The sequence below is a fragment of the Ascidia mentula genome, chromosome 3 (genome assembly GCF_947561715.1).
Source record: "Ascidia mentula chromosome 3, kaAscMent1.1, whole genome shotgun sequence".
Lineage (NCBI taxonomy): Eukaryota > Metazoa > Chordata > Ascidiacea > Phlebobranchia > Ascidiidae > Ascidia > Ascidia mentula.
This window is the reverse complement of record NC_138568.1, coordinates 6,928,011-6,955,300: the sequence shown is the minus strand read 5'-3', so window position 1 is coordinate 6,955,300 and position 27,290 is coordinate 6,928,011. Positions and strand designations below refer to the sequence as shown.

At 40.0% G+C, this 27,290-nt stretch overlaps 3 protein-coding genes across 4 annotated transcripts; 2 read left to right on the top strand and 1 right to left on the bottom strand.

Moving 5' to 3' along the window:
• Nucleotides 1-5,019: 5,019 nt before the first annotated feature.
• Nucleotides 5,020-9,726, top strand: LOC145894728 (uncharacterized). The gene is made up of 11 exons (XM_082983375.1): nt 5,020-5,359; nt 5,611-5,739; nt 5,799-5,935; nt 6,430-6,604; nt 6,675-6,860; nt 7,108-7,437; nt 7,742-7,873; nt 8,023-8,159; nt 8,405-8,609; nt 8,801-8,968; nt 9,113-9,726. The coding sequence occupies exons 1-11, from the start codon at nt 5,086-5,088 to the stop codon at nt 9,325-9,327; spliced, it is 2,088 nt and encodes a 695-aa protein (XP_082839501.1). The 5' UTR covers nt 5,020-5,085; the 3' UTR covers nt 9,328-9,726.
• A 1,571-nt stretch (nt 9,727-11,297) lies between these two features.
• LOC145894856 (uncharacterized) lies at nt 11,298-15,759 on the top strand. 2 transcript variants are annotated; one of them, XM_082983520.1, is made up of 12 exons: nt 11,298-11,496; nt 11,637-11,780; nt 12,098-12,234; nt 12,334-12,505; nt 12,566-12,718; nt 13,132-13,461; nt 13,573-13,697; nt 13,753-14,086; nt 14,187-14,323; nt 14,416-14,602; nt 14,770-14,952; nt 15,017-15,759. In XM_082983520.1, the coding sequence occupies exons 1-12, from the start codon at nt 11,316-11,318 to the stop codon at nt 15,244-15,246; spliced, it is 2,313 nt and encodes a 770-aa protein (XP_082839646.1). In that variant the 5' UTR covers nt 11,298-11,315; the 3' UTR covers nt 15,247-15,759. The 2 variants fall into 2 exon arrangements, with proteins under 2 accessions (XP_082839646.1, XP_082839645.1); XM_082983519.1 differs by having other exon boundaries at nt 13,744-14,086.
• A 372-nt stretch (nt 15,760-16,131) lies between these two features.
• LOC145895466 (uncharacterized) lies at nt 16,132-26,947 on the bottom strand. Its single transcript, XM_082984274.1, has 13 exons — nt 26,651-26,947; nt 26,301-26,413; nt 18,441-18,521; nt 18,251-18,379; nt 18,066-18,158; nt 17,762-17,949; nt 17,563-17,697; nt 17,275-17,500; nt 17,043-17,217; nt 16,873-16,985; nt 16,653-16,812; nt 16,336-16,585; nt 16,132-16,280 (listed from the first exon to the last, which is right to left on the bottom strand). The coding sequence occupies exons 1-13, from the start codon at nt 26,945-26,947 to the stop codon at nt 16,132-16,134; spliced, it is 2,109 nt and encodes a 702-aa protein (XP_082840400.1).
• Nucleotides 26,948-27,290: the final 343 nt, after the last annotated feature.

Below are 27,290 nucleotides of genomic sequence, written 5' to 3'. Positions count from 1 at the left end.
TCCCACGGGTTTCTTTTACCGGATTACTAAACTGTGTTCCTAACAACAAATATATCAATGATGTCAATTGATCCTCATGACCATGGTTGCAAATTTGAAAATTAAACATTGTGACGGAACATAGAATCATTCTAGTCCCAACATGGAAATAAACCTAAAAAGTCTTAAACTAAAATGCAAGATAAATTTTTATTCGGGAATGAAAACACGGCCAAATGTATCAATGACTATAACGCTTCAATCGGCAATTTAACAGAAAATTATGAATAAAAGTTGTTTTTAATATTGTTTTTTAATCAAACTACATAGGATCCACTCACCATGAAACTGCTTGAAGTATTTGAATTATTCCTCTCTAGCATCCAATCCATGACAGGGTAACGCACGGTGACAGAATAATATGCCGACGTGAACAAAGTGAAAATTAACAGAAAACCACACAGCTTGTAGGTTGCTGTGTACGCCATACCGCCGGTGCAATACTGACCAAAACACGTGATTAAAACAAACCAAAACCTTTATTCACCCGCAGGGCATAACCTGCATGCGACGGCTTAAGTATCATCCGAAAGTTCAGTATATAATGATCGGCCGATTTTTTTCTGCACACCTAATTACCGCTATCGTAAGAAGTAGTAATTTTGAACAATGTCAGCGATATTACCTGTTACTTGCTGCATTCCACAATACTTTAAGACATTACTTATTTATCGAGTGACTCTAGTGTGATTGCTTGTGTGCAGTGTTCTTTTGCGTAACTTTTATTCAATACAGTTAATACATACAGTATGTGCGTGGTTTAATTAACAAACTTATCATAGGAAATCATCTATAGCTTTATCTGTCTCGTGTTAAAATTTTGAAATCCATTAGTTACATCAGAATATTATAATCTAAGGTTTAGAATCATCTTCAATAATATAGGTTGCCAGATACGGTTTTATGTCGCCCAAAACTCCTTTCAGACTTTCAGGCTGTGGGGACACTGTGTATGTGGGAAATGAGAATGTTTGGACACCGACGTAACTTGTTACGACTCCATTGTGTCGAATCGTTGTGGGTGGGAAGCAATACGATAACCTGTATCAAAATACATAATGGTCTGTTTCAGACGAATTGTCACAAACTATCCCTTACGACAAAGTTTATGACAAGACAAGTGTATGGTGGGTTTATTGCTGAAGGAAAGAAGGATGAATAATGCAACCATATCATATCGGTATGAAAAGTTTGGCTTCCGTACCAAACCATTCGGGATCTTGTAAAATCCAATTCTCCCTGCACTCCGTCTGTTGGTCAACGAATCGAATCGTGTGATTAATTACAAAAAAAGCATCTTTGCCGATGTGGTGGTGCTGTGATCACCCATCTCCATAACATGACGTCAAACAACACAAGTGTTGTGGAACTCCTGCACATGTTACAAATCCACGTACATATCGTAAGACCCGCGAGGTTATTCCACACATTAACTGTATATATATGAAGACTTAGATACCTTGGAGCCAGTATTTGAAAATTGGTTTTGGAAATGAAATGCAGTGAAAGGAAGATTTGGAATCGGAAAACTATTCTCAACGTGCCGATCTGATGGAGCCATTCGGGTCAGCGTGGCACGTATGGAACATATGTGATATCTTGTACATGCTGTGTAATGACGATTTTTCTTAAACAAGCACAACGCAAAATAGGTTTTCTTCGTGTTAGGGAGGAGTCACATCGTTGTTGCGATATGAAATTTGATGTTTTTTGTCTTTAAAGTAATGCCAAGAAATTGTAGATATTCCACAGCTTACTTCCATGCATATTTTTAACGTTAGAAAACTTGTTTTTTTTGTTCTAACGGACAAGCACGTGCTGCACCAATCCCAATGAAAGGGCCTTGTAAGTGTTATATTATTACTCAGATACTTTGGAGACCTAATTATAAACACCAGTGTTTTCGCGTTAGTTTACATACTTAGAGAAAAGGATAGGAATGAGGTGAGAAACGTTATTTGACAAATTGCCGTTGTTCAGGTTGATACAAAAACGAGAGGTTGATAAACGATTCATGTCACGTCAAAATTATTTTTATCGCATATAAAACTAATACAAAGTTTTTCCCAAACCTTTTGCATTGTTTTACACACCAAAAGGTTGGTATACGCAAAGTCATTGCCATAACAATGGCATAGTTTGTACATTAGCACACTGCGTTTTAAATGTTGCCGACCCCATGACCAGTTTTTGTTCCGCCGCAGCTTGGATATATTCGCCGCTCATTTGTTGAATATTCAAACTTCATAATGACGCATTGTATCGGGCAACGGGGAGAGAAAACTGCAGAGAAAAGTCAAACTTTGCTGTTAGACAGAGATGGTGTGGCGTGTGCATGCACGTTTCGAAATATTAAGTTTTGTTTTGTTAATTCCAAATCTCATTTTAAGTGTTTGGTTCAGGTTAGACACTTGTTATTAGTTAATATTATACAAACACAGTGCTGCTGCTGTTAAAACAACGAAGCGTTGTCTGATTACGGTTATGGAGGTCCCCTACGTATGTGAAGGTCGCCTGGCAAGTTGTGCGCTTGCGCACCATCAGTGTACCTTGGCCACAATAAGTTGGCAGAGCGTTGTACCGTGAAACCACTGAGCCTCGTAGCTCACTTGGTAGAGCGTTGGGCCAGTTGTAGTTAGCCCAGGGTCGTGAGTTCAAACCCCCACAGGGAGCTTGATTTTTCAGATTTCGTTCCGTTCTGTCGAGAAAAGTGGCTGATCCAGCTTGGGTGCGAAGCCTGTAAACCTTATGATCAAAATGCGAGAGCTGAGATCGCCAAATATAAAGGGCCTGCTCAGTGGGTTGATCCTGCCTTGCGAAAGCATGGTAATACTTCTGTGTTTAGCTTTATAATAACGGTGTACTATAACGGTGTCAGAATCATGTTGAAGTTGTAAAGTATTGTTTTCTAATTTCTTTCCTACAGCGCATATTTCACACTGTAGTTTGTTTTGCTGTACTTTAGTGTTTTGTGGCTGTTGTTTCACATTCCAATTACAACATTATTTTGTACTACTGCACAGCGCTTCATGTGATTAGGTAAAAACGTTATTGCCCAAAATTAGGTCCCTAATAAAAGACAACTTTCTGCACATAGGAACCCAATTAAATTGGGTAAAGTAGTTTTGTACCCAAATCAGGTGAAACGATAATCTACCCAACAAAAAAGGTAGTCGCGGCCCAATGAATTTTTAGGGGTTTCTGCACATTACAACCCAAACATTTGGGTAGCCACTACCCCACATTTTTACCAGCGTACTTGCCGGATGTTGTATAAAATTTAATTTAAAACGGAACTCAAATTCAAGCTGCATTTACAAAAATGAATCGTTCAAAGGCGCAATCATTTGTATTGTTTTGAAAAATCCATCCCTCATGTACGCATTCTGGTCAAAATTGGTCGCAGGACAGGATCTTTTTTGTCCCCTAGGGTATTTGATCCTCCCCCGGGTAGGACATTATATCATGAAATGCAATTGGATTTTGCAGAAAAATCGCTTGATCCTGTATATTTTGTTTTTTCGAGTCCCATGTCAATAATTGGATAAGCAGCCACCAGGAGGCTCCACAAATCATTGCTGTGTGCTGTCCCATCCATCAGTTGCAATAGTTCTTGTTTTAATTTCAAGAATATTTGGTCTCTATATGAGTCACAACCTCCCATCAACGGTTATTGGAAAACAAGCGGAACAGTCGACATGTGCATTTATGTCCTAAACATCAAACATCTTCCAAGTTTGCATAACCCTAATGATGTTTAAGCAACATTATTAGAATAGCAAAGGGCATCAAACAGCCAATTCGAGTCACTGATATTGTGGGTCTGACCTCACAAGCAAACACGCATGCTTCCAGCGCCCGAAACCAGGACCTATAGTTCAGCTTCACGCGCCAATGAAGAAGAGACGTCAGCATTTCACTTCTACCCAGGTACAACCTACGCTTCGAGAGAAATTCAGTCGGTATTGGTTACCCTGAGCCATGGTAGTTCCGCATTACGTTAGCTTCTGGCGTGCAAGTCAACAGATCAAATGTGTTTACTAATGTTGTTATAACTAGGTTTGTTGTGGTTGTATGCGTTACAGTTTTTAGTTGAGCAGTGACTTGGTTTACACGGTTCGTTTATATGCTCTATATCATATATTTTGTTACATATATTTCTGTAATGACGACCGCAGTTGACATGAATAATAACGCTTGCTTTCACCCAAACTTTGCTTGTCTCCTTTGCGAATGCAGCCTATCGAGGGAGCCTAAAAACACTTGACGTATGTGTGGCAAATTTGTATGGGATAAATTCTAGTGAAAGTGTTTATATATTCTCATTAAAATCTGTTTTATGACAACGATATCATCAGTGTTTATAATGGTGAAATTGCCATCTACAAGGCAAACGATTGTAAAAGTGGTGTTTTGATTTAGTATTTTTCTAAACCTACGTCTGTCATCAAAGAAACGAACGCGGTGTTGACAAACAGGTCCACGTACACATACCATTGTGTCAAGCCCCAGCAGCACGGTTGAACGCCAAATCAAAAAAATTACTGGAAAAAATTGCTAACAATGTGGTTCGTGTCATAATACGTACCCGTACAATTTCGGTAGTGGAGGTACGAGTGCAGCTTTTCAGACGAGTTACGCATGAACGCTTGGTTGCATCACTGATGTGTTGCAATACCACCTTTCTATCGGGGTAATTTCCCACAAACATCAAGGCGAAAGGGTCTGGGTGCGCAACAAGTTTTTTGTAGGGAGAAGTTAATATTAATGTACCTTTATATTTAAATAACATTGAATTTGGACTGGGTACTGCCAGGGTAGTGAGGATCTGTTATTACTGTGACAAGAGCTTGACAAGGTTCTGTAATAAAAAGGCCCAAGGCTTGAACTGGTGTGATTCAAAGTTAATGTCAAAATATCTTCATTCAATTTTTAACCCAGAGAAAACTTGCAAAATTTGTTTTTTCATTTGCCAGTTTCGTTCCAATCCCATCGTTCGCGCGATTAACACACTTGAACAAATCTGAACCAATTTTTAAATGAAGTATGCACGCTCCGGAAAATCAAGCGTACGAAGCAAATGGAGACGTGCCCGCCAATCAACCAGACCGTGACGCCGAGCAACCAGAAGCAAAACAAGGGGAAAACCGCAAGTCTCGGGGTGAATGCTTCGGCATATTGGACAGCACCTTTTCGTTTTTCAGCTACCTGCTTATCTTGGTTGGATTTGTGGTACCAGCCTGGAGAAACAGCGAACCATTAAGTTTGTTCTTTTTGGTGTTTGGCATATTTAAGCAGAGCGTGGCACGCACAGATCCATGTAGGTATCCAATTAAAAATTATAAACTGAAAAATCCTGTATAGATAAATGCTTAAATGTTCATGTCGGCCATTACTAAATGAAACTGCGGTTACGGTATCAGCAACGTGATATTTATTGAGGAATTAGTGAACTTGTTACGGATACCACGATTTTTTTTAAATTGATGATGAAAACACATTTCAATAATTTTAAAAAACGTAAGTGGCCAAATCTTCATGTTTTTCACCACCGTATCTTCTTTTATCCAGTTATACCGGTTCGGGAACAGCTTGCATTCTCAATCATTGGAATTGGTTACTTAGTTCTTTTATTGTTCTCCGTGTTCTTGCAATGCTGCAGCTGCGTGAAATCTGCCTGTGCCGTCAAGTTCGTTGCAGGTAAAGCAACTGACTCCAAAACAACTCTTTAATTTTCCAACTCTGAAGCAAATTTTCAGGCTTGGAAATGGTGTGCGGAATTTTCTTTTACTGCTGCATCCACGATTATGAAATTGGCGATGTCACGGCCGTCATGTCACTTGCTTTTGCGTCTGGCTTGTTCACGTGCTTTGCTGTTGCCTGCAGCTGGGCCAAGGTCAGCTAAACATTTGTTGTTCCAGTTTTCCAGTTAATTTTTTCATAATACATTAGCTACAGACAGGTGCACACACTATTTGTGTGCCTGATAGTCTGCCAGCTAGGCTGTACCACAGTCACCAGCTCTACTGATGAGACCTTACAGGTCGGAACAGTGTATACACCTGTGTGCAGCTCACATTACGATCGTTTGCGTAAAAAACTAACCACGCCACGAATGTCATCAACATGATACTAATAATTATATCCTGAGCAACAATTTTCCATAGCAGAGAAATCATATCTTATTTCTTGTTTTTCTTCATGTGATAGATATGTACCCAGATTTCTCTCACATGTTTATGCAAAAATAAAGTATGTATTTCCATATAATAAGTGCTTCAACCATCTATAGCTTTGGGAGGTTAAAGTTTTATATTGCATATATTCAAAATAGGCGCAGGATAAATCGCCTGACTTATACTCATCGACTTCCATGATAATTTTCCACAGAGGTATGAAGAGACCGGCGATGATGACCACGATCTTTTGACGGCTTACGCGGTATCCTGGACAAAGCAATGGGAGCTGGCAGCAGCTGTTCTCTTTACGACAGCCTGGCTTTCTACACTGATCCCTGCTTCAATACCGGGATGGAATAAGAACTCTACGACAATCTGGGAAATTTGTAAGTTTGGCACATGATGAATTCGAGTTAAAAAATGGTTACGGGCGTTGTCATAAAAAAAATATTTCAGCTTCCCAAAAGAAAACCACGAAAGTGTTTTCAAGTATCGTGATTGCCACGTTCGCCGGTGGTGGATTGACTCTTCTTTTCGGTTTCTTGAACTACTTCTTTCAGGAGAGGCTGGAAGCTTTCACCAAACCGTGCGTTTGGGCATTTCGGCTTCGAGGATTATACAAATTCTTGTTTCTTGTAACAGGTAAGTTGAATTTATTAGTAACCCGTTCACAACGAGAGGTTGAGCCGCATAGTTGCTAGATTACTTTGTTATTGCTTTCTGCCAAATATCAGGTTTTTTTGCAAAGCAATGCACAGATTTTAACAAACTTTTCGTTGAGTACGAATTTGTTCCAGTTTCGCTACCATTTTCATCGACATTGTCGTCGGAGTCTAGATATCAATATTTTTGGGAATTACATTGTATATCAGTATGTATGTGTTGGCAGGCTGCAGTTATATTTTTGCGATCTACGCCTTCACGTCCGATCTATACAAAGGAATTGACAAAGACACCCTGGAACCTGGTCTTGCGTTGACATTTGGTTGGGTAACTGCCGCATTGTATGGAGCAGCCCTGCTTGTACAAGTAGTTCTGCTATTTGGCCACTGGTTAACAGCAGAAAGTCATTGGGATTTGCTCCGTTACGTTTTTTATGTGAGCGAGTTGATTTTGATCATCGCCGTTTTCTTTGTTCCGATTCGACGCAACTTGGAACCTGTCAGCATGTTTTACAACGTGTTTGGTTTTCACCCTTGTAACACTTCATCAGGACAATGTAAGACGTTTTTACATATTGTGTACAGTTGCCTGATAAAAGAATATGCATACGGTCAAACTAGGGGTCTGTGAAGCCTTTGTATTAAACTGATAGTCCAAAGTCCGGGAAAAATTACATACGTTCATGAAAACAAAACGAGCACAGATACAAAAGATCCAAAAACTAATGTCAATGGGAAGATCTAATCATTTTCAAAAGCACAAATGTTTCAAATTTATTTTAGTATTATTTCTTGTAAATTTTAACAAATTTCACATCATTTCCTATGAAGCAATTTATTTTTCAATCGTACATTTTACAGACATTCAGTCGATACCAAAACGCATGACAGCCGGGGTTGGAATATCTTTTTTGACTGTACGTTTGCTATTGGTGATTACATCCAACGTTGTACAGTCCAAAGTAATTCTTCCTGTTGCAAAAATTATCGCAGGTAAGCATTTTTAGGTGCAAAAAATCAGTCCTCTTCATAAAATGCATGCATATTGTGTGAAAAAAGATAAACTACGTAGCCAGTTCAACAAAATTCGCATGAAAACAGAAATGCACCAAACTTGACTTACCACAGCTAACTTTTTTAAGGTGTTTTTTTGTTCGTGAGTGGTCTCGTATACTTGATTGTGTACAACCTCACCGTGACCGACATGACCATGGCTATGATAGTTGTGATGTTCGCTGCATGCTGCTCTGTCACTGGGGGTGCTGTGGAAATCAAACAGGTATCAAAAATAAGAAAACCTAATCGAGATTCGGGGCCGGGACATCCTGGGTTCGAATCCCGGTGTGGTTAAAAAAAATACGTTTTTTTAGATTTACTGACAGAGCGTGTAATCTTATTGTTCACTAATACAGCTATTTTTCACCACACTAGGATTCGAGCCCTGGTTTTCCAGTAAAAATACGATCAGGCTTTCTACTTAGCATATGGTTTAAGCGCTCTGACTGATCAGTACGGTTATTTCAGGACCAAACAAAAATAAAGCAAGGTGATGACGCACCCGGTGGCAGAACAGGAATCGGAGAAAAGTTGTACACCTATTTCTCTAACTGGGACACTACGATTGATGTGACAGCAGCTGTGGTGCTGTTCATTTCCATTGCCTTGGAAATAACGACAATTGTGTTGCCAGGTTGGAAAGTCGGTCAATCCACCCGCATTGTTGACATCAGTAAGTTCCCATAATTCCCAACTAAATCTAAGGTTATCACAAAAGTATGATATACCGCCCGCGTGAGTCTGAACCTTGATATGAGCATAAAACCATTACATTGACGATAAACTCAGGAGAACTTGATGCATTTAAAACATATATCTTTGCTCATAAAATGTCCCCAAAACATTTTTCTATCTCTTGGACAGGCGACCACTGCCATTCCATGCAAGCATACTCTCTACTGGTGCTTTTTGGCTCTTTTTTGTTTTACGGAGTTGCCGCTTTACTCTTATTGATTGTCCTGTGTTCCAACTTGGAATTCGACCGAAAAAAAAAACTGCGCCTTTGCTTCAAGACCTTCGTGTTATTGGGAGGTATGATGGTTTGCAAAAACCTTGTGGTGTGATTTTTAAGCAATTCTACTAAATACGCCAATAGCATTGACGCTGCATAAGTCTTACACAGCAGTACTTTTGTCTGCACGTGTTTCAATTCGTATTTTGATGTTTTTCCTACAGGGTTGACATTTAGCTTCGCAACAGCAGCTCTAAGCCTTGATATTGGGACAGGGGTGGACGAAGGTACCTGGTCTCTGGATACCCCGTTCTGGGTAGCCGTCGCCCTATCGGGTTTCAACAGTCTTGGATTGTTGTGCATTTTGGTGCTGGTCGTGCGGGAAGACTATTGTGTGACTTACAAGAATTTCTTTTTAAACTTTACCAACAGGGTTTAATTTAAGCTCAATTACAATGTGTTAAGCGATGCATTGTAGCAAGCCGTGTATCTATATCAGTGGTTATTTAACATGTTTGACCCAGGCACAACCAAACAAATATTTTAGGCGACATATAGAAATTTTAATTTTATCACCTGCATGTATGTTTTGTATTCGCAGTTAATTTGAACTGAAATGTTGTAATAGTGAAGGACAAGCCAAGAGATCGTTTTGTAAAGTGCGCAACACAGGTCTATATGTTGATGTGTATATTGTTGTTTATATCATTGCTAATTTCCATTATTGTTTAGTGGCGTGTGTTTCTTTAAATTCAACGCCTCCTGAATGTGTCGAATATACGTGGCACCCATCAGCAAAAAGCCAAGAAATAGAAATTGTACGAAATTGTTTTCGCCATCCCAAAGTTGTGTTTCTAGTGTGTTTAGTTCGTGTGGAAAACAAAGGAAGCACACCAGGAAAGATCATTACCGAAATTACGCTAAAATGTGTTGTCTGTAAAAATGTTAGTTTGTGTGCTTGATGGGTGATCGACCTGAACAGAAAAAATACTGCGTTGCAAACCAAACTCCTACCTGAAAAAGAGGATAATTCGTCACGCTTGGTTAAGTTGCACTTCCCTAACAGTACAGTCAATGGGATAACATTGCCGTTTCCACATTGACATTTGTGTGTTGCTGGCTTCAACAAAACGCTTTTCATCAACCAAAAAGCACAGTTTACTTGGAACAAAAGTTCAAGGGAAGAAATTATATGGCCCATCATTTATAGGCATGTGCATATAAATCCACCATGGAAAGAAAACTAAAAGCTTTCAAATCCAATTAAATTTTAACGCGCGACAATTAACGATAAATTTCATTCTAGATAGAAACATGAGTGTTTTGTGTGTCATCTTTTATGTTCTTTCCGATTATGAATCTGTACTGGGAAGATGGCAAATCAGTTTTAAGCGCACACACAAAAGCAAAACAGTGAACTACACTATGTGGTAACCTCTGGCTTAACGGGTTAAAAATCTTACTTTCCCCTTCAGATGCTCACTGCCATTCGATGCACGCCTATTCAGGAGTCATATTCTGTGGTCGACGTGCTGGTTAATTAGTACTGTGCTTACCACATGCGTATGTTGTGCCCTGCAGTACAAAATATCACAATTTTCAAAGTTACTCATGCTGTCAAGCGGTGAGGAATTTTTTTAAGAAATTGCATTTCAGGGCATCATGTCCCTTTTGCATAACCCCAGGGGTGTTTGAGCAACATTACAAGAATAACAATGGGCATCCCACAGCCAATTCGTCTGATATTAGGAATGATCTCACGAGCAAATGTTCCTTCCGTAGGGATTCGTATGACCTGTTAAAACTAGTAGGGTAGATGCCTTTCCTAAAATCGCTATAAAATGTAAGCCCTTCACACAACAAGTCCTTCGCGTGACTTTCACGCATACATTCCATTACTTGACCACAATCAAGAGCTGTCATAAAAATCATACGTGATCAATAAAAGCCGATAAATAGGAATGACGATAAAATATGTTGCACAAACACACATGCTTCCAGGACCTGGTTCAGCTTCATGCTCCAATGAAGGAGAATCGTTGGTATTTCACGCCTCAGGTACAACCTACGCTTCGAGAGAAATTTAGTTGGTGTTTGCTACCTTCAGCCATGCTGGTAGTTCCATATGACGTTAGCTTCTGGCGTGAAAGTCAACAGATAAAATTTGTTTCTTAATGTTGTTATAATTAGGTATGTTGTAGTTTTGTGCGATCCCGTTTTAATTTGAGCAGTGACTTGGTTTACACGGTTCGTTTATAGTATTCTTGCAGATATTTATGTAATAACTTAAGCAGTCGACAAATGTTAAATTTGTTATTACGACATTAATCAGTAGAAAAGTTTATGAAATTGCAGTGCTTAACAATGATATATTAAAATAACGTTGTTTTTTATTACCGTTGCAGTCGTGCATCACTAAAGTAGCAAATGGATATAAAACAGTGTGTTGCCAAATGTTGTGGTGTAGCCATCCCAATCTTGACCTTACTTAGCGTCTTACTGGCTTTAGCAGGTTTCGCTGTGCCTGCATGGAAGGACAACAAACCAATAAGTTTTTTCTTCATCGTTTTTGGAATATTTAAGCAATGTGCGGCCCGACAGGACCCTTGTAAGTAACACAAGTACACATATAATGAGGTATAATTTTAATAACGACTGCCGTATAACCAAATTAAAGAAATCTTTTAAATGTGTGTGACAATTAATTAGACAGGATTCATTCGATTTATTCCATTGTTTGTTGTTTAGTCATTCCATGCCACCTATATGACGCATTGTCGGGAATCGGGATGACATACATGATTTTACGACTATTGTCGCTCGGTATTCGATTCTGCACTTGTGATACGAATGGCAGCAGAATAGTGGCCTCCGTTATCAGTTTTATTGCAGGTAATATTGGTGAAATGGAATTTTGAGACCTATGTAAATGCTGTTCGTGAGGTAAACAACGGCATTTTTTGGTGAAAAGTATTGCAATTCACGGTGAAGTTATAAGGAAATCAAACGAAACAAATAGTTGACGTTTTATATGTTTTATTTTAAAACATTTTTGCTAGCTACTGCTTGGTAATTTACGCTTAGGACAATAGTAGTAATACGAATCGCCTCATACATGTGTGCAAAGAAAGGTTTACTTAAGTATAGGTTTCATCAGGCTAAAAATATATAATAAACTTGGAATGGCCTATAAAAACAAAACTTTTTAGGCATTGTAACGTTCGTTGGATTCGGGATTTACTGGAATGATTATAACATACACGTTATTAATATATCGGCCCCTCTGATCATTGTACTTTTATCCGGTATATGTACTTCTTTGGCTGCAGTTTGTGAATTGATTCGGGTATGTATGTAGCCTACCAGAAATAACACAAATGCAAAGCCAACAAAAAATAAGCAAATATATGAACTAACCCACCCAATGCTAACTGATTGATTTAAGGTTTGTCTCAATGGTTGTAATAATGGTCAAAAGGGGAATTGGTATCACCTCGACTGGCACAGCAAACTTGAATATGTATTTTTGATTCTCTTGGCAGTTGCCTGGATATTAACTTTTATAACTGCTTTTATTTTTGGTTGGAACACAAGCCCCACTAATGTTTGGAAAGTCGGTAAGTCGAAAAAAGCAATGTAACCAAATTAACCTCACCAAAAAAATTCTTGTTGAACAGCCTACCAGTTTGGAACAACAAGAGTCTTTTCGATTATTGTCTTGACCACCTTTGCTGGCTGCGGAGTTGTATTTCTTGTTGGGATAGTACTTTGCTGTTGTACAGACAAAAAGCATGTTTTTCGGTTTTGGAAGTTTTTCCTCACCATATTCGGTAAGTTCGTGCGTTTGTTTTTCAACAACCAATTTACAATGAAATAAGTGTTTTCAATGTTTGTTGTATATCCCTTGGTATTTGTATGCCGTTTGTTTAGTAAAATATCGTAAGTTGAAATATGCGATAAGTTTTGTAACAAACTTCTTTACTTTATTATAAAACATGTATTAACGCACAGTTTCTGACCGGTTTATTTCACTGTTTTTTGACCATTTCTTAATTCGTAATTTTTCGGGCATGCGGTGACAACATTTTTATTTCGGTCAGAACCGTTTTGGCGGTCCCTGGCAACACAAATACCCAATTTTTTTTTGAAAAAAAATTAGTGCCATTTTTACCATTTTCCTTTAAACACAATTTGCTGTATTGAAACAAAAATCACGAGACATATGTTCAATGTGTTGTTGCAGGTTGCCTGTACATATTTGCAATATACGCCTTCACCTCGGATATGTACAAAGGGATTGCCAAGGACACATTAGTCCCTGGTGCAAGTTTAACTTGGGGCTGGATAACGGCCATGTTTTATGCGGCGGCTCTTCTCACCCAGTTTTTCCGAATATTAAGTCAACAGTTGTCTGAAACAAATAACTTGGATCTACTTCGTTACTTTGTGTATGTAACCGAGTTGGTTCTTCTCGTGATGGTATTTTTTGTTCCCATCCAGCGTAATGACGAACCGGTCAGCATGTTTTACAATGTGTTCGGCACCCAACCTTGTAGCACGTCCACAGGACAATGTAAGTGAAGGCTTTTCTTTCCTGATGTATGTATTTACAGATGTATTTTTGACATCATAATCGTACCAGAGACCTGTCCGCTTGCAAGCATTAAAGTCATATGATTTGCAGATATTCAAGCACCAGCAAAGAGATTGATTATGGGAGTTGGTTTGTTTTACCTCGTGTCACGTCTCATGTTGTTCTATTCATCATATATTCTGGAAATAATACGAAAAACAACCGGTGATGTACAGGTGAAAATATACTCTAACAATGTAAAGTCACCATTACATCCTAAAGAAATTACAGAAAAAACAAGTTGGACAGGAAAACCAAGGTGGACAGGAAAACCAAGGTGGACAGGACAACCAAGGTGTACAGGAAAACCAAGGTGGACACGACAACCGAGGTGGACAGGAAAACCAAAGTGGACAGGAAAACCAAGGTGGACAGGACAACCAAGTTGAACAGGAAAACCAAGTTGGACAGGGCAACCAAGTTGAACAGGAAAACCAAGTTGGACAGGGCAACCAAGTTGAACAGGACAACCAAGTTGGACAGGGCAACCAAGTTGAACATGACAACCAAGATCGGATAATAAAAAAGATTGGATTCATTTTATCGGGTTTAAAACTTTCTGCAGGTACAACATTGTGTAAATTTGCCTACGCATGCAAAGTAGCATAAAACTAGTACATCAAATACATCATGCCCAGCAGGAACTAACCACAAGGATTTTATAGGCATCATCCTGTTCTTTTCCGCCTTTGCGTATTTGTTTCAATATAACCTTTCAAAAACGGACATGACCTTGGTTCTCGTTTTAGTGATGTCTGCCGCTTGTTGTGCTATTACCGGAGCTGTTGTAGAAATATACCAGGTAAAGTTTGAAGTTAAAATGTTGATAAGTAGAAATAACATAAAGTCAGAAACATAAAGAAGTTATAATCCAAATAAACTGTATGCATAAAGTTGTATAAACCGCCGGAACCGGGGTCAAAAGTGGGCGAAGGATTTTTGCAATATTTTACGGAATTTGGCGGAAAAATCGACAAGGCTGCCGGAGTTTGTTTTGTTGTAGTCCTGGTGTTAGAACTTATAGCAATATTTCTGAATGGATGGAAAATCGCACCGCCGACTCGACTCATTGATTATTTCAGTAAGTGCTGTCTCGTGGATCTTCTCACAACTTAAATTTGTTGACACTCGTTGAACAACAAATATAACATAAAACGTTGTTTATAGCAAGGTTTGAAGTTTAAATGGCACTCGCCCTTGTTAATAATTTCATTGACTTGACAACGTTTTGTATTACTTTATTTCAAGGTCACTGTCATTCAATGCAAGCATATTCTGGACTAGTATGTTGGTGTTCAATGGTGTTTTACGGTGTTGCATTATCAGTCATATTTGTCAAACTCTTCATCTGTTGGTTCGAATTATGGTCGGATTTAAACTGGCTAAACAAGGGGCTTTGCTTTCTTATCAAGACTTCTGTATTTTTGGCTGGTATGTAAACTATTGGAAACATTTTGAAATACCCTAAAACTTTCTTTCTAACATGTTTGTTTAGGTTTCACGTTTAGCGTTGCAACGGCCGCTCTATGCCTGGATTATGCCACTGGTGTGGATCCTGGTACCTGGTCAATGGATGCTCCTTTCTGGTGTGCTGTGGTTGCTTCGGGTTTGTTTTGCATCGGCGTCGTCGTTTTGGTTATAGAGGTGGTGAAAAGAAGTATGAGAAGAGATGACATTGCTGAGCAACGTCCTTTATTGGACCAAAGATCGATAGAAATGCAATAACACATCATCGTGGTCACAGGACGAAGGCAACAATTTTAGAGATCAGTTTGATTGAACAACAAAATTGTTATGCAGTACAATAACTGATCCATGTGTTTGAAGTAAGCTTCGTATAACATCCGCAATTATCTTCGTTCATACACATTTAGACATCCGCACCCTTAACATGTAACGATTCAATGTCGTTTGTGCAGTTGTCTAACTTTGTTTGGTGTCAATAAGCCCGTTTACATGTGGGACCGAAAGGGAATCGGATTGGGCAGAAATGAGACGAATCAAAACATCGCAATCTTATCCATAATTCGCATGTGTTTACATAATGTTTTTCTTTTGTTGTTGTTTTTTTTTCACTGAACAATGTGATAACATAACAAAAACATCTAAAAATATGCGAGGTTCCTCTGAACAGCAAGTCGTTTTCGATGAAATCGGGGAAAAAAAACTAGAGAAATAAACCCAAACGATTTATCGTTCTAGAATCCATTAGACTACATTGCATGCAATGTGGATGTTCTACACCTAAAAGAATTTTATAACCAATGCCAAGCACTTATCTTTATATGTTTAATATATATCTAATCAATGTGAGGAGAAATCCGCACACCTAAAACCCTTCGCACTCCTCAGTGAACTGAAAGCGAAGCGCACAGAACGTGGGTTAACAACGAACTGGTAAATAATCGGGAAGCGATAATGTACTTGGTTTGCGCGTTGCACAAAACTTTAATTTGTTAATCGCTGTAGGCGGACCATGCCCTACGGCAGCAGCAATTACTATGTTTCACTGAAAATGTACTGTATATGGACTCCCGTTACTCCTTTAGCTACAAACTTTAAATCGCTGAACTTTTATTCTCAAACACACAATTGAAAGCACAAGCCAAACTACGCCGATGGTGGAAGCAATTCTATAGCTTTTGCGGTCGTTGATTGAACCCTGGATCGATATACACGCGATAATACGAAGGCGAGCATCATGGTGCAGCAGAGGGCGAAGGCAACAATTCCAACAATTAGTATGATTGGAGAATAATCTGCCAAAATATGACCAGCTTCATTCACAGCATGACATATTAGTCTAATACTTACAAGACAAGTCGTTTGCCGGGGTCGCTGGAAAATCCGAGGGTTTTACTGGCAGTTCCAGGACGGCATCTTGGAATGTTACTGCACCATTCTTGGTTCCCTCCAGGAACAAGTTCTCAATCTTCCGTCCCTTGGAACCGGGAATAATTGTGATTGGGCCCATGACCACGAAAGCCTGGTTTTCAATATTGTCCACAGATCGCCGTTTTCTTGCAGCGACCGTACAGAAATTGTTGCTGTTGTCGTTACATTGCTAAAAAACAATTTTTTTATTTCACTGATATTAACTTCGTATTTTGAATTGTTGGGTTTTTTTTTACCTGGAGGTCGCTCGCCATGCAAAGTAAGACTTCGGCATGGATGTAAATTTTATCGCATCCAGTAGCTCTTGGAACTTGTATCGATCCACAAACTGATTCTGGTGTGGACGAAATGCCCGATGACATCGTGAAGGAAAACATCTTATTTTCACTTGGGCATCTGCATGTAAAATTAGTTAATTGTCGCTAAAGATAAATCGTAATTTTTTTTTAAACTCGCCCTGCTGCTGCTAGAGTGGTGAAAATTGCACTGCTGTCGAATCTGTCCGCACTACAGGAGAGAAACAGATTTTCCAACGTTGCAATGAAGTTTGGCTGGGAATCGACGAGGCTCTGCATGAAGAAGTGTTATTATGCATGCATACCCTCCGCCTCCGTCCGTTGAATTACCTGTTTTGTTGTTACCATGACGTTGAAATGAATCATCTGGCCAATGGTGTAAACTGCTGAGTCGTGAACTTGCAAGTAGGATGGACAGGAGCTCTGGCAAATTTGCTGCTTGCACAATGAAATGTCGACCGCGTAGTGACCAGATCTGCTTACGATTACCACATTTCCATCGATCCTAAAACCGAAAACATTTGGGCAATTTTTCAACCTGTCCCTGATCTGCTATCCTTACATCGGTTGCAAAGATGTAGTCGCGGTGTACTCCCTCGCGTAGATGCACGTGAAGTTAACAATAGGAACCGGCATGTCGAAGGATCCACCAGTACCCCTGTTGATCCATAATTGGTTATTAAAAGAAATTCCCCTCCCAGCAACGTTTTTAGTGTCTATTGTGGTCATGCAGTCGGTGAATGGAAGAGGTATCTCGAACTGGTACGAGTTGAAGGCGGTTTCTAGTGCTGGAAAATATTATGTATGCGGTGAAAATTAAGAAATGGAGTTGGGGGAATGGTCAACATACCTATGCACTGTTGATTGCCTAACGACGGCGACACATAAATGAAGCTGTTACCAATGCCTTTATCAAATTCGTTATAGAAGGCGCTTGAAATTTCCACATCAATGCTGGTCTCACCGCAGGTAACCAGAGGAATAGCTGTGTAGAAGCATCTACGTCAGTAAAATTGTTGTCCGATGCGAGTAGCAGTAATATTACTAACCGATATCGCAGTTCTTGCCAATGTAGCCTTCTTGGCTGACGCAGTAATATCCGAGCTCGTGTTTGCATGAAGGTTCACACGAGCAATCGCCTGCGCACGGGTTTGGTTCGCAGACAGACTCGTCAATTAGGTTAGGATCTGGCAGGATCTGCCTACCACCTTTACTGAAGCAGGATGCACTACCGTTCCTATAATCATGGTTATATTTTGTATATGCAAGTATTCTGTATAGCATACGAACTCCTTGGCCATGTGGTTGCGAAACATTGTTTCGCGAAGTAATTTCTAACAGTTTAGCACTTACCTCATTTTGCACTCCTCACCATCAACGCATTCTGGATTGCACATCACGGTATTGCTGCAATTCCCCCCTGTAAATCCATCTGTACATACGCACCTATGTAACACAAACAGAAGCGGGTTATATACACAAGCACCACCTACATAAAAAACTATTTAATATAGTTTCATAAAGACGTGGTTACTTACATTTTTTGCACAGCAATAGCACTTTCCGAATCCACTATTGCCATCACTTGGCATCTCCCGGCGTTCTCGCAGAAATCATCTGAGCACATCATCGCTAGCTCACTCGAGTTGCAATGTGTGCCTTCGGGTCTGTCAGGAAAGCATGCTTTTAGTGGGCGTCAAGGTAATGAAAATGCAATACAGGACTTACTTCACGAAACAAATAGACCCTGGATCACAAACCAAGTCGCAACCTTTGGTGATACCGAAGGCGAGAAGGAAAATGAAAGAACTGAAAACAAATGACTGGTTGGTTTAATATTGCATGGTTTGGTAAATTAATAAACCATTCGCTATAAGCAAGTCCAACGAGTGCCTTGCTTATCAAGAGAGTGTCTCCAAAATTTTGCAAAATTACGTAGTTCTTAAGATTAGGAACCGATTCAAGACCGTATAAGTAGGATTTACACCAGTCCATCACTGATCAACAGGTTAAACAGAACATTATACTCAATTAACACATCTTAAATGTCAATGGACAAACGCAATAAAAAGTTCACCTGAAGTATTGGAGCACCATGGCTGAAAGAAATTAACGACAACCTATAGAACGGAACAGAAATCACTCAACTAAGTTCAACAAAACAATGACGACGAACACGCGGACCTTGAATTTATACGCGGAGGAAATTAATTAGGTGAAGGCGGGAGGCGTTGATTGGTGTTCGTCTTTGTATGATTGCTTCTGTTAAAGGAGTGGCGTCAAATTTATTTTATTCAGAAATCATTTGGGGCTTATGAGGTAAAAATTTATTCAAAAAAATAAAATAGCTCGGACAACCTTCATTTCTTTTAGCTCTTCAATTAGTCGACAGTTCCTGGAATGAGCATATTGCGATATTGTACATTTAAACCTTTCCGAATTTTGATTTGTTTTATCTTTGTTAGAATGTCATTTACGACTCCTCATGATTATTTAAATATGCATTGCCCTCGTGGTGGCGCATTAGAGCACATTCCTCCGCGTGTGGTGTAATTCGTCTTGTCAGTTGAAACTTGGAGCGAACTATATGTACATTAAGAAGGAATGCAGATATCGATCGCTTACCAGACATCTCTGTAGGTGTTTAAATAGTTTTGGTGTTAAAACGGATAATTGCATTATTTTTATGTAATATTTTTGGATTTTTACTTTACTTTTGGTGTTTCTTTTTTGCAGGAACTAACAAATAGTTTATGAAATTACGCATTTTTGTAATTAACAAAAATAACCAGTATGATAAGCACACTTTATTATTTTCAGTAGCGTGGATTGGTAATCAATTTCCAGAGCCTTCCGAATTACTAACAGTTTGGGGGGAGCAGATAATTTTCCACACACACGCCATTGCGTGTCAGTCCACCCCAAAATTTCGTCTTTGGCACGAGATTCTATATATAGAAGAATCAAATCTTTGCCCTCACCCTTCGGTTGAGAATGTGTCCCCCAAAACGCTCCGCTTTCTTTTCTTGTGGACCCAACAAACAGGACTACCGGGGGCCACAACAGTCCCTATTATCTTCCCTCGCCACTTGTATTTTCACAGCAAACCTTTCCATTATTTTATGGCTCTGCGGCGCCCCTGAACTATGCGACCGCATCTATTTTTAGGCTCGACCCCCTAAAGATTTTTTATGGGACTGTTGCCAGATCGCCCTTGTTCCTGGAGTCACAGCATTTGGTTGTATATCATTATACGCCCGCACACATAGTCGCGAAATTTCCGAACCGCATGTAATATTGGCCTTCAAAAGTGGGAAAATGGTGTTTATAGGATGTCGAGATTGCGCACCGCACGCGACATGCGATATCGTGTGAAAATCATCTCTGCACGCGACGCATGACCACGAGAATCAGAAAATCAGGAAACACTGGACGCCAGATAGCAGTTGGTTACAATTCTAAATTAAAATTATTTGCACTAAACATTTCGTATTATGATTTCAGAAAATAACATATGAAAAGTAAAGGTTGGATACATGTGAACTTTATTATTTCCTTTATGTCACTGCAGGTGGCATTTCTAAACACGGAAACTCTATGCCAGGGCTAATCCCAAACAATAACCCGACCTACTTTAAATGTCCACAGGACTACGTATACGACCTCTGCGGTGTTTTTTACTTTTCTTCCTAAACCGTCAGCAGTAAATCTGAAATGGTCACGTTTACGTCGAAACCCCACCCAAAGCGACGCCAAATGTAATCTTTCCAGCAACGAAGCCACACCGCGTCGCAAATCAAATCATCTTTTCCGGCCCATTGCTTACTGTAAACGCGACCGTGTTAGCCCTTTGGTGATGCCGCCACGGCTGATGTGCGGTTTCAACCAATGTTGTTCATGCTTGTTTTTACACTAAAAGCTTTTAGCTGTTCCAAAATCTGTTTGTTATGCCATTGGAATTTTTTTCTGTGAATTGTTTCTCGTTGCCAGAAAAAAAAAAAAAAAAAAAAAAATAAAAAAATAAAAAAATTACTGTAAACGCGCAAAAGAAACATATGCCACAAGGGACATTTGCGCCAGCATCAAAGGATTTCGGGCTTCGTGTATATTTAGTTTTATCCGGTGGTATCGAGCAGGCGGTTACACGCTTTTACGAACCGCTCTGTTATTATCGGTATATATCAATTTGTCCTAGTTTGGGACTATTAGAAGGACGTTGGGTATATTAGGCTGGTTGTTACACAGTAGTTAGGAATCTTTTCTAGGAAATTATATTTATAAATGCGCCAACCTGGATTTTAAACACAGCTCTGATAGAGTTTAAAAATTTCAACTACGTTTGGTTTCAAACCATCTCAAGTTACTTTATGAGTACACATATATATTAAGCGGGTATTTTGCATATTTACTGCATTTATTCCAGAAAAAGTGAAATTTTACCCTGAAATTTTACGTGAGCAGCCTTAGCTGTTGCACGAAGAAATATACTTAACCATATCGTGCGAGTGCAGTGACAAGAAACGATGGGTTTCCAGGGAAAGGAAATTCTGCGGTTGTGCAAGAGGGCCAGTGCACTGTGCACAATAAACCATGGATTTTTGCGGCCCAGCGAAGCAAGTCATTCTTCGCGTGACAGTGAATCTCACAATGACTCTCTCCAACTCTCAGACGATATCAACACGCTCTATGTATAGCGCCTTACTCGCGTGCGAGGCCAAATCCAGTCTGTTGCGCGATCGCTGTTACGGAACAGCGCGATAGGCGTGTACCCTCACAGACGATGGGGTCTGTTCGTGGGTAATCCGGTCATTATTTGTCACGAGCGGCGAGGCCAGTGGTAAACAGCCAGGTGCTAAGGGACGCCTGGACTTCGGAAGATCAAAGGTGAACGATCTGTAATAACCGCGTTGTAAATCTCTGCCGTTTCATAAAGTGCCTAAGATCGTATGACCTTTTGGTAAACATTTTTACTTTTCATCAAAAATACTGGGATTGCAATAGCGTCATTGATTTGTGACATTGGCAAAATAGAGAGTTGTGAATATGGGAGAAACTTGTCACCACTTTTCACATAAATGTGAGCGACTGCTCCACGAAGTTCAACATAAATTCTACCTCCGAAAAATTTGTGGTTGGAACGTGCGGTGGATAAACATTTCGCAAAAATTGTCACTTTTTATACAAGTTGTAGGACAGTCAACCGCAAACAAAACCGATCAAGCTGCTGCTAGATCCATTATTTATCAAGTAGAAAACGATATGGGTTCGTTTGCAGAATATTCTGGGTTCGAACCCCTGCGTGGAACATACTGAGGTGTTTTGTTGTTGTGGTTGGATCATGGGATGGAATTTTCATCCGGGCGTATCTGTCAAACGTCCACGCGCTAATACGATTGTGGGCCGTGTTCAGTATCATTAACGGAAAATCGTAATCCGTTTAACTCAAGAATTGTCAGAGATTATCATCGCCGACGGCACGCGCCATCCTGTGAAAGCTCTAAATTGAGAGATTTTACAAATTGACAAATAACAGATACGATGTGTATTTCGAAGGGTATGAAATGCCATGGACTATTTTCCAAACACAAACTTTCGGACAGTGGGTATTGATTGAATTTCGCTTTTAAGCATGAAAATGTTTCCCAAACTGTGAATGTATAAACATCTCTGTATTGAATTAAATTGGTTTTGATACTTTTTTCCGCAACATGCATGGTTTTATATCGTCTATACGTAATAATCGGCCTGAGTGGCCTGAATACCATTTTTTTCTCATACTAAGTTGCTACGGCTTCACCAACAAAAGCATAGTAAGAACTATGTATTTTAATCTATGCTAACAGTAACGTAAGGTTATATTTTTCACACGTTTTTTTGTATGTACCTGGACTATTTTGCATTTATATTGTTATATTGAGATGAAAGCATGCAAAGCAACGAACACTTATTTTATCATCACGAGCGAAATATAGGGTGTAAGTGATTTGAATACGGCAAAAAATTATCTATTTGGCATGCTTCCAATTGGGAATTATCGACATTACAGGAACGACCAATCCAATTAACCCTTTAGAATGTGTATCGCACACGTTGCTGTGAAATAATTACGGATTTGAGATTTTGCTTTAACAAATCAACTATTGATCGAAGCATAGGGCCAATCATGTTTAACAACCTATCATTATTGCAATAACACGTCCGAACATTAACGCTGGCAATTGGTTTCAGATCACGATTTACCTAATCTACCCTTCAGTTTTGTTGGTTAAATTAGTTGAAGCTGCTCTTTTGATGGGGTCATGGAACACCCTGAATTGGAATTAAAACCGGTATTGTGAGCTTTAATCACGCTCGTTAATTCCAAACAGCTGTCCAACAACGCGTTGGCCAAACATGCCTTTTAGAGCAGCGACGTGCTCACTTCGGCCGGCATTTCAAGTCTTAATCGCGAAGCAAACGAGAAATTGGCGATTAAATGCCGAGACAAACAAGCATTGACGTCACAGGGCCGGAGCGAGCGTTTCGCCAACGTTTAAGACGGAAGCTGGCTGAACGATAGCAAACAGCGCGAAGCTGAATCTGATCTGGCCAAGTGTAATTGCCGCACGATCTCTTCAACGGTATTGCGCGTGTTTACTCATAGCTGTGTTGTAATGGGGATCGTCGCTTTGAGTATAATCAAGCTTTGGCCAATATATTTAATTCGTATCGGCTTTCTTTGAACTGGTTGTTCAACAAAACAAAGGAGCAACGCTATAATGTTGAAACTTTTGTTGGCTGAATTGCCCCTCACCTAAAACAATGTGGGGATAACGGCGTTAGTTCCAGTAGCATGGTTGCATTTTGTAAGTTTTAAGTGCAGGTGTAGAATTTCAAAAATATATTGCATACGCATGTATTTGTGGGGTAACATATGCCTGAAAATTTCCGCTCTGTAGTTATCTTCCCCTGGACACACAAGCGGTGAAAAAGTCCCGCCAATCACTTGTCCCACACGCAATTGTTTAAAAGTTGCTCAGGCGAATATCGTTTGATCCAAACGTAGATTATACACTTGATACTTTCACAAACCGCGGCTGAATTGACTTGAGTCGGATCAGAGTCCTATTTTGTCAAATTAGAACCACTAAATGTTATGAAACTCAATACATTTTAAGTCTGTGTATTTCCCACCCACACAACGATTAAGGCACACAAGTGTAATTCGATACACATTTCACCACAGCAGCCCCGGGCTTTAGGCGTTTACACCATATGACAAGCTGTTATGCTCTGCAAACACTAACAGGCGATCGAGTTACGTTTATTCCCACAAACCCTATGCCTTTGCTGTCGCAATAAAACTTTCCCACGGGCGTCGTATCAAAACAACTTGACGTCATCTTCCCCATATAAAACAAGGCACACATCCAGACATGTTGGTTTGTCCTACGTTACAAGGTTTAATCTTGTAGCTTTGGCTATCGTCGGTGCCGCCCTACACGGGAAATTATGCGTCTGAGTGGTTTGCGTAACTAGAAACAGACCTTTGCTTTCACCGTTAGAGAATGCTTATGCAAATACGCAGCTTTTTTACGGCGCATACAGGCTGAATCACCTGCGTGTGAATCACGAGCTTTACTCAAATTCTCTTTGAAATTTGCGATTTAAACAATCTATTTCTACATTCATCATGACTTTTATAACTTGATGTGTTTAAAGTACAATTTTCACGATATGATATTATCCGTTTTACAAGTGCCCAATTTCAAACGGCATTTGGCGGCCAATAATATCGTTTGATGCCATATGTACATGTGTGTTTGATAACAGATGCACACGCGAAAATTAACATGTTCGAAATGTTGACAGGCACTGGCCAGTTGTCCGCATATGGCTCGCACGAGGGCACACCAAACTCGCCTTTTGAATTATTTATTAGCCGACTTTCCTGCGACAGATTGCACATCTTGTGTTACTCTAATACCATACCACAGTCGGCACATAAAAGGTAATTCCGCGGTTACTTGCAAGCGAGGGCCAACGCATTGGCGCCTCCAACACCTTCAAAGCTCAAAGCTGCTCAGGAGTGGGCGGATCGTTTTTAATGGATTTCAGTGGCGGATTTTCGTCATCGCAAACCTTAAGCTTTTAAGTGACAAGCGCCCGCCCGGCAAACCGTGTCTTATTCCGTTGGTGACGTTAATCGCCTTGGACATCGGAATCGCAAATGCAGCCGAGCGTGCAAGTGCATTGTGCGCCTGCTGCAGACCCCTCTATCGCAGGATACTGTTGCTTTAGGTTGTGAGGCTATTGTAGCCTCAGGTATTTTGCACGTTGCCGAGTGCGAATCGATGCTAACTCAATATCAAGTAATTGGGTTAGGCCCGAGACGGAACGGAAACGATTGAGCGAAATCGAAGTGGCATTTGCACGTTGTGTTAAAATCGAAGTGAGTGTTTATCTTAACACCAAAATTGCGCCCTTTAATTGGCCGACTGTAGGGTTTAACTTCGTAACAGTTTTGAAAAACATTTGCATATAACCCTTAACACTACCGAAATGATTAAATTTATGCTTCGTTTGTTCGACGAGTTTTTAATCTTATTTGATTGCACTTCTTAGCGAAGGGTAATAAAATGTCCTCAGAACCGATAAATATGGGATGAAAATGAGAAATTAGAGCATTTATCACTGAACGCCGGGGGAATGCGACCTTTCCACACAACGTTTGATTGCACACTCGAGTGTTTTGCAATCCCTGGTATGTTTGTTCGTCGCTTAATGTCTTGACAGCGATACATGCCTTTCCGTTTAGCACCGGTCTGTACACTTTGTTAATGGGAGTCATCTGGGTCGTTTGGCTTTATCACGCCATTTATAGAAAACATAAAACCGTTCACCTCGTAAACGATTATTCATACATTGGGCATGCGAAGGATTTTCGAAAGTGGTTCCCTGACAGTTTGAGAGCATTTCCTACAATTCCAAACATAGTTTTAACTCCACAGTCGTGCTTTTGTATGCGTGGTTATGTGATGGAGTGGACCATCACCAAAACTTACCGATATGTAACTAAAAAGACAGGATCGCCCACTGCTCTTTATTCTTCTATTACATAACCACGACTTACAATGCCAGTGAACCTTATGGTGCTGTAAAAAGCACGATTGTAACATTGAGATAAAACATCAGTGCAGAACGCAATATGTGAAGATTTTCAACAATCTAATTCTTTCAACTTCCGCATCAATTGTAAAGCCCAGTGAAACATTCGTTTAATATGAACACGGTTCGTCAAATCCAGGAAATACCTTGATCAAAGTCAGTTCGTTTGATTCGGGCGACTTCAAAAACCACCCATATACCACATGCAAAGTCACCTAACGCTCGCACAGCAATATTCCCACAACCCAAACGAGCTATCTACTTTAATGTTGCCCCCAGCGTCGGCGTAATATCAAATCGAAGCCTCCCAAAGGCGGCCATTAGAAGTCTGTGTATGTTTTCACAACGCATTGCTCGGTGGACCAACGGGGCTCGTGTGGCAGGACCTTATGTAAACCAGATGCGCATTCCTCTAATTCCGCAGCCAGGAGCCCATCATACCTTGAACGTGTGTCCTGTTGGTTCGGCGCTTTTATTCCGCCTAAGTCAGTGGCCGGTTGTGTCAACACTTGTTCGCAGGCGAAACGACGGCGTCGTAAATATTGTAGGTACAGCTGTATATAAGCCAAAGAAGCTGAGGGAGTCGGAGGACTGTCACCATGAAGCCTAAAGAACGTATTAACAACACTTAATAGTGGAACAAACCGTCAGATTTCATAGAAGCGTTTTCAGTCCATTGGTCATTTTAGATTTGAATACAACTATATCTAATGTCTGACAGTTATACCCTTCTGACAAAAATGAAATGATGTTACCCCATGTTTGACCTGCCATTAGGAAGCCTCACCTACCATGGCAGGAGAAAAGCCGGGTGAACTAAAGTTCTCGTTAAATTTATTCCCAGCTGAGTATAAGTCAGATATTACGTTATGTCTGACTGTAGCAAAGTACGTCATGTACATCTTGTTATATCGATGTGTTGTGGAAGAGGCAATGATGGCCAGGCTTCGTAGCCGCGGAAAATGTTTTGTTTGATTAAACATGGCTCCAGTATTCTGAAAGGTCGTGAAGGGTGTCACATTGAGTTTAAATATGAGGTTCTGTGCCTGATTTGGTTCATTTAGGTTAGGCCAGGAAGGGTTTGACATATTTTCAAATGTTACTGCAGTTTGTATTTTTTGTTCTAAATGGAAGAAATATCTCCTCAATGATAAAAATTGATATCTTAAAACGTAATTTCCAAAACCCTCGCGTTTGTGAAGACAAACAACGCTTCAAACATTCCGGTAAATCAGATTTGGCTTGTAATTGACCATTCGTGGAGCGCTGACGAATCGCATAATAAGGACCTCAACGATTTGCAACGCAAACACGCCTTCGCGCGCACTCTATCACACAAATCTCCCCACTTCAAAACACAACAGGGCCCTCTTTTGTGAAAGTAAGCAAAGCCACTCGAATGGGGTCCACCTTGCCAAGCATGCAAGTGGC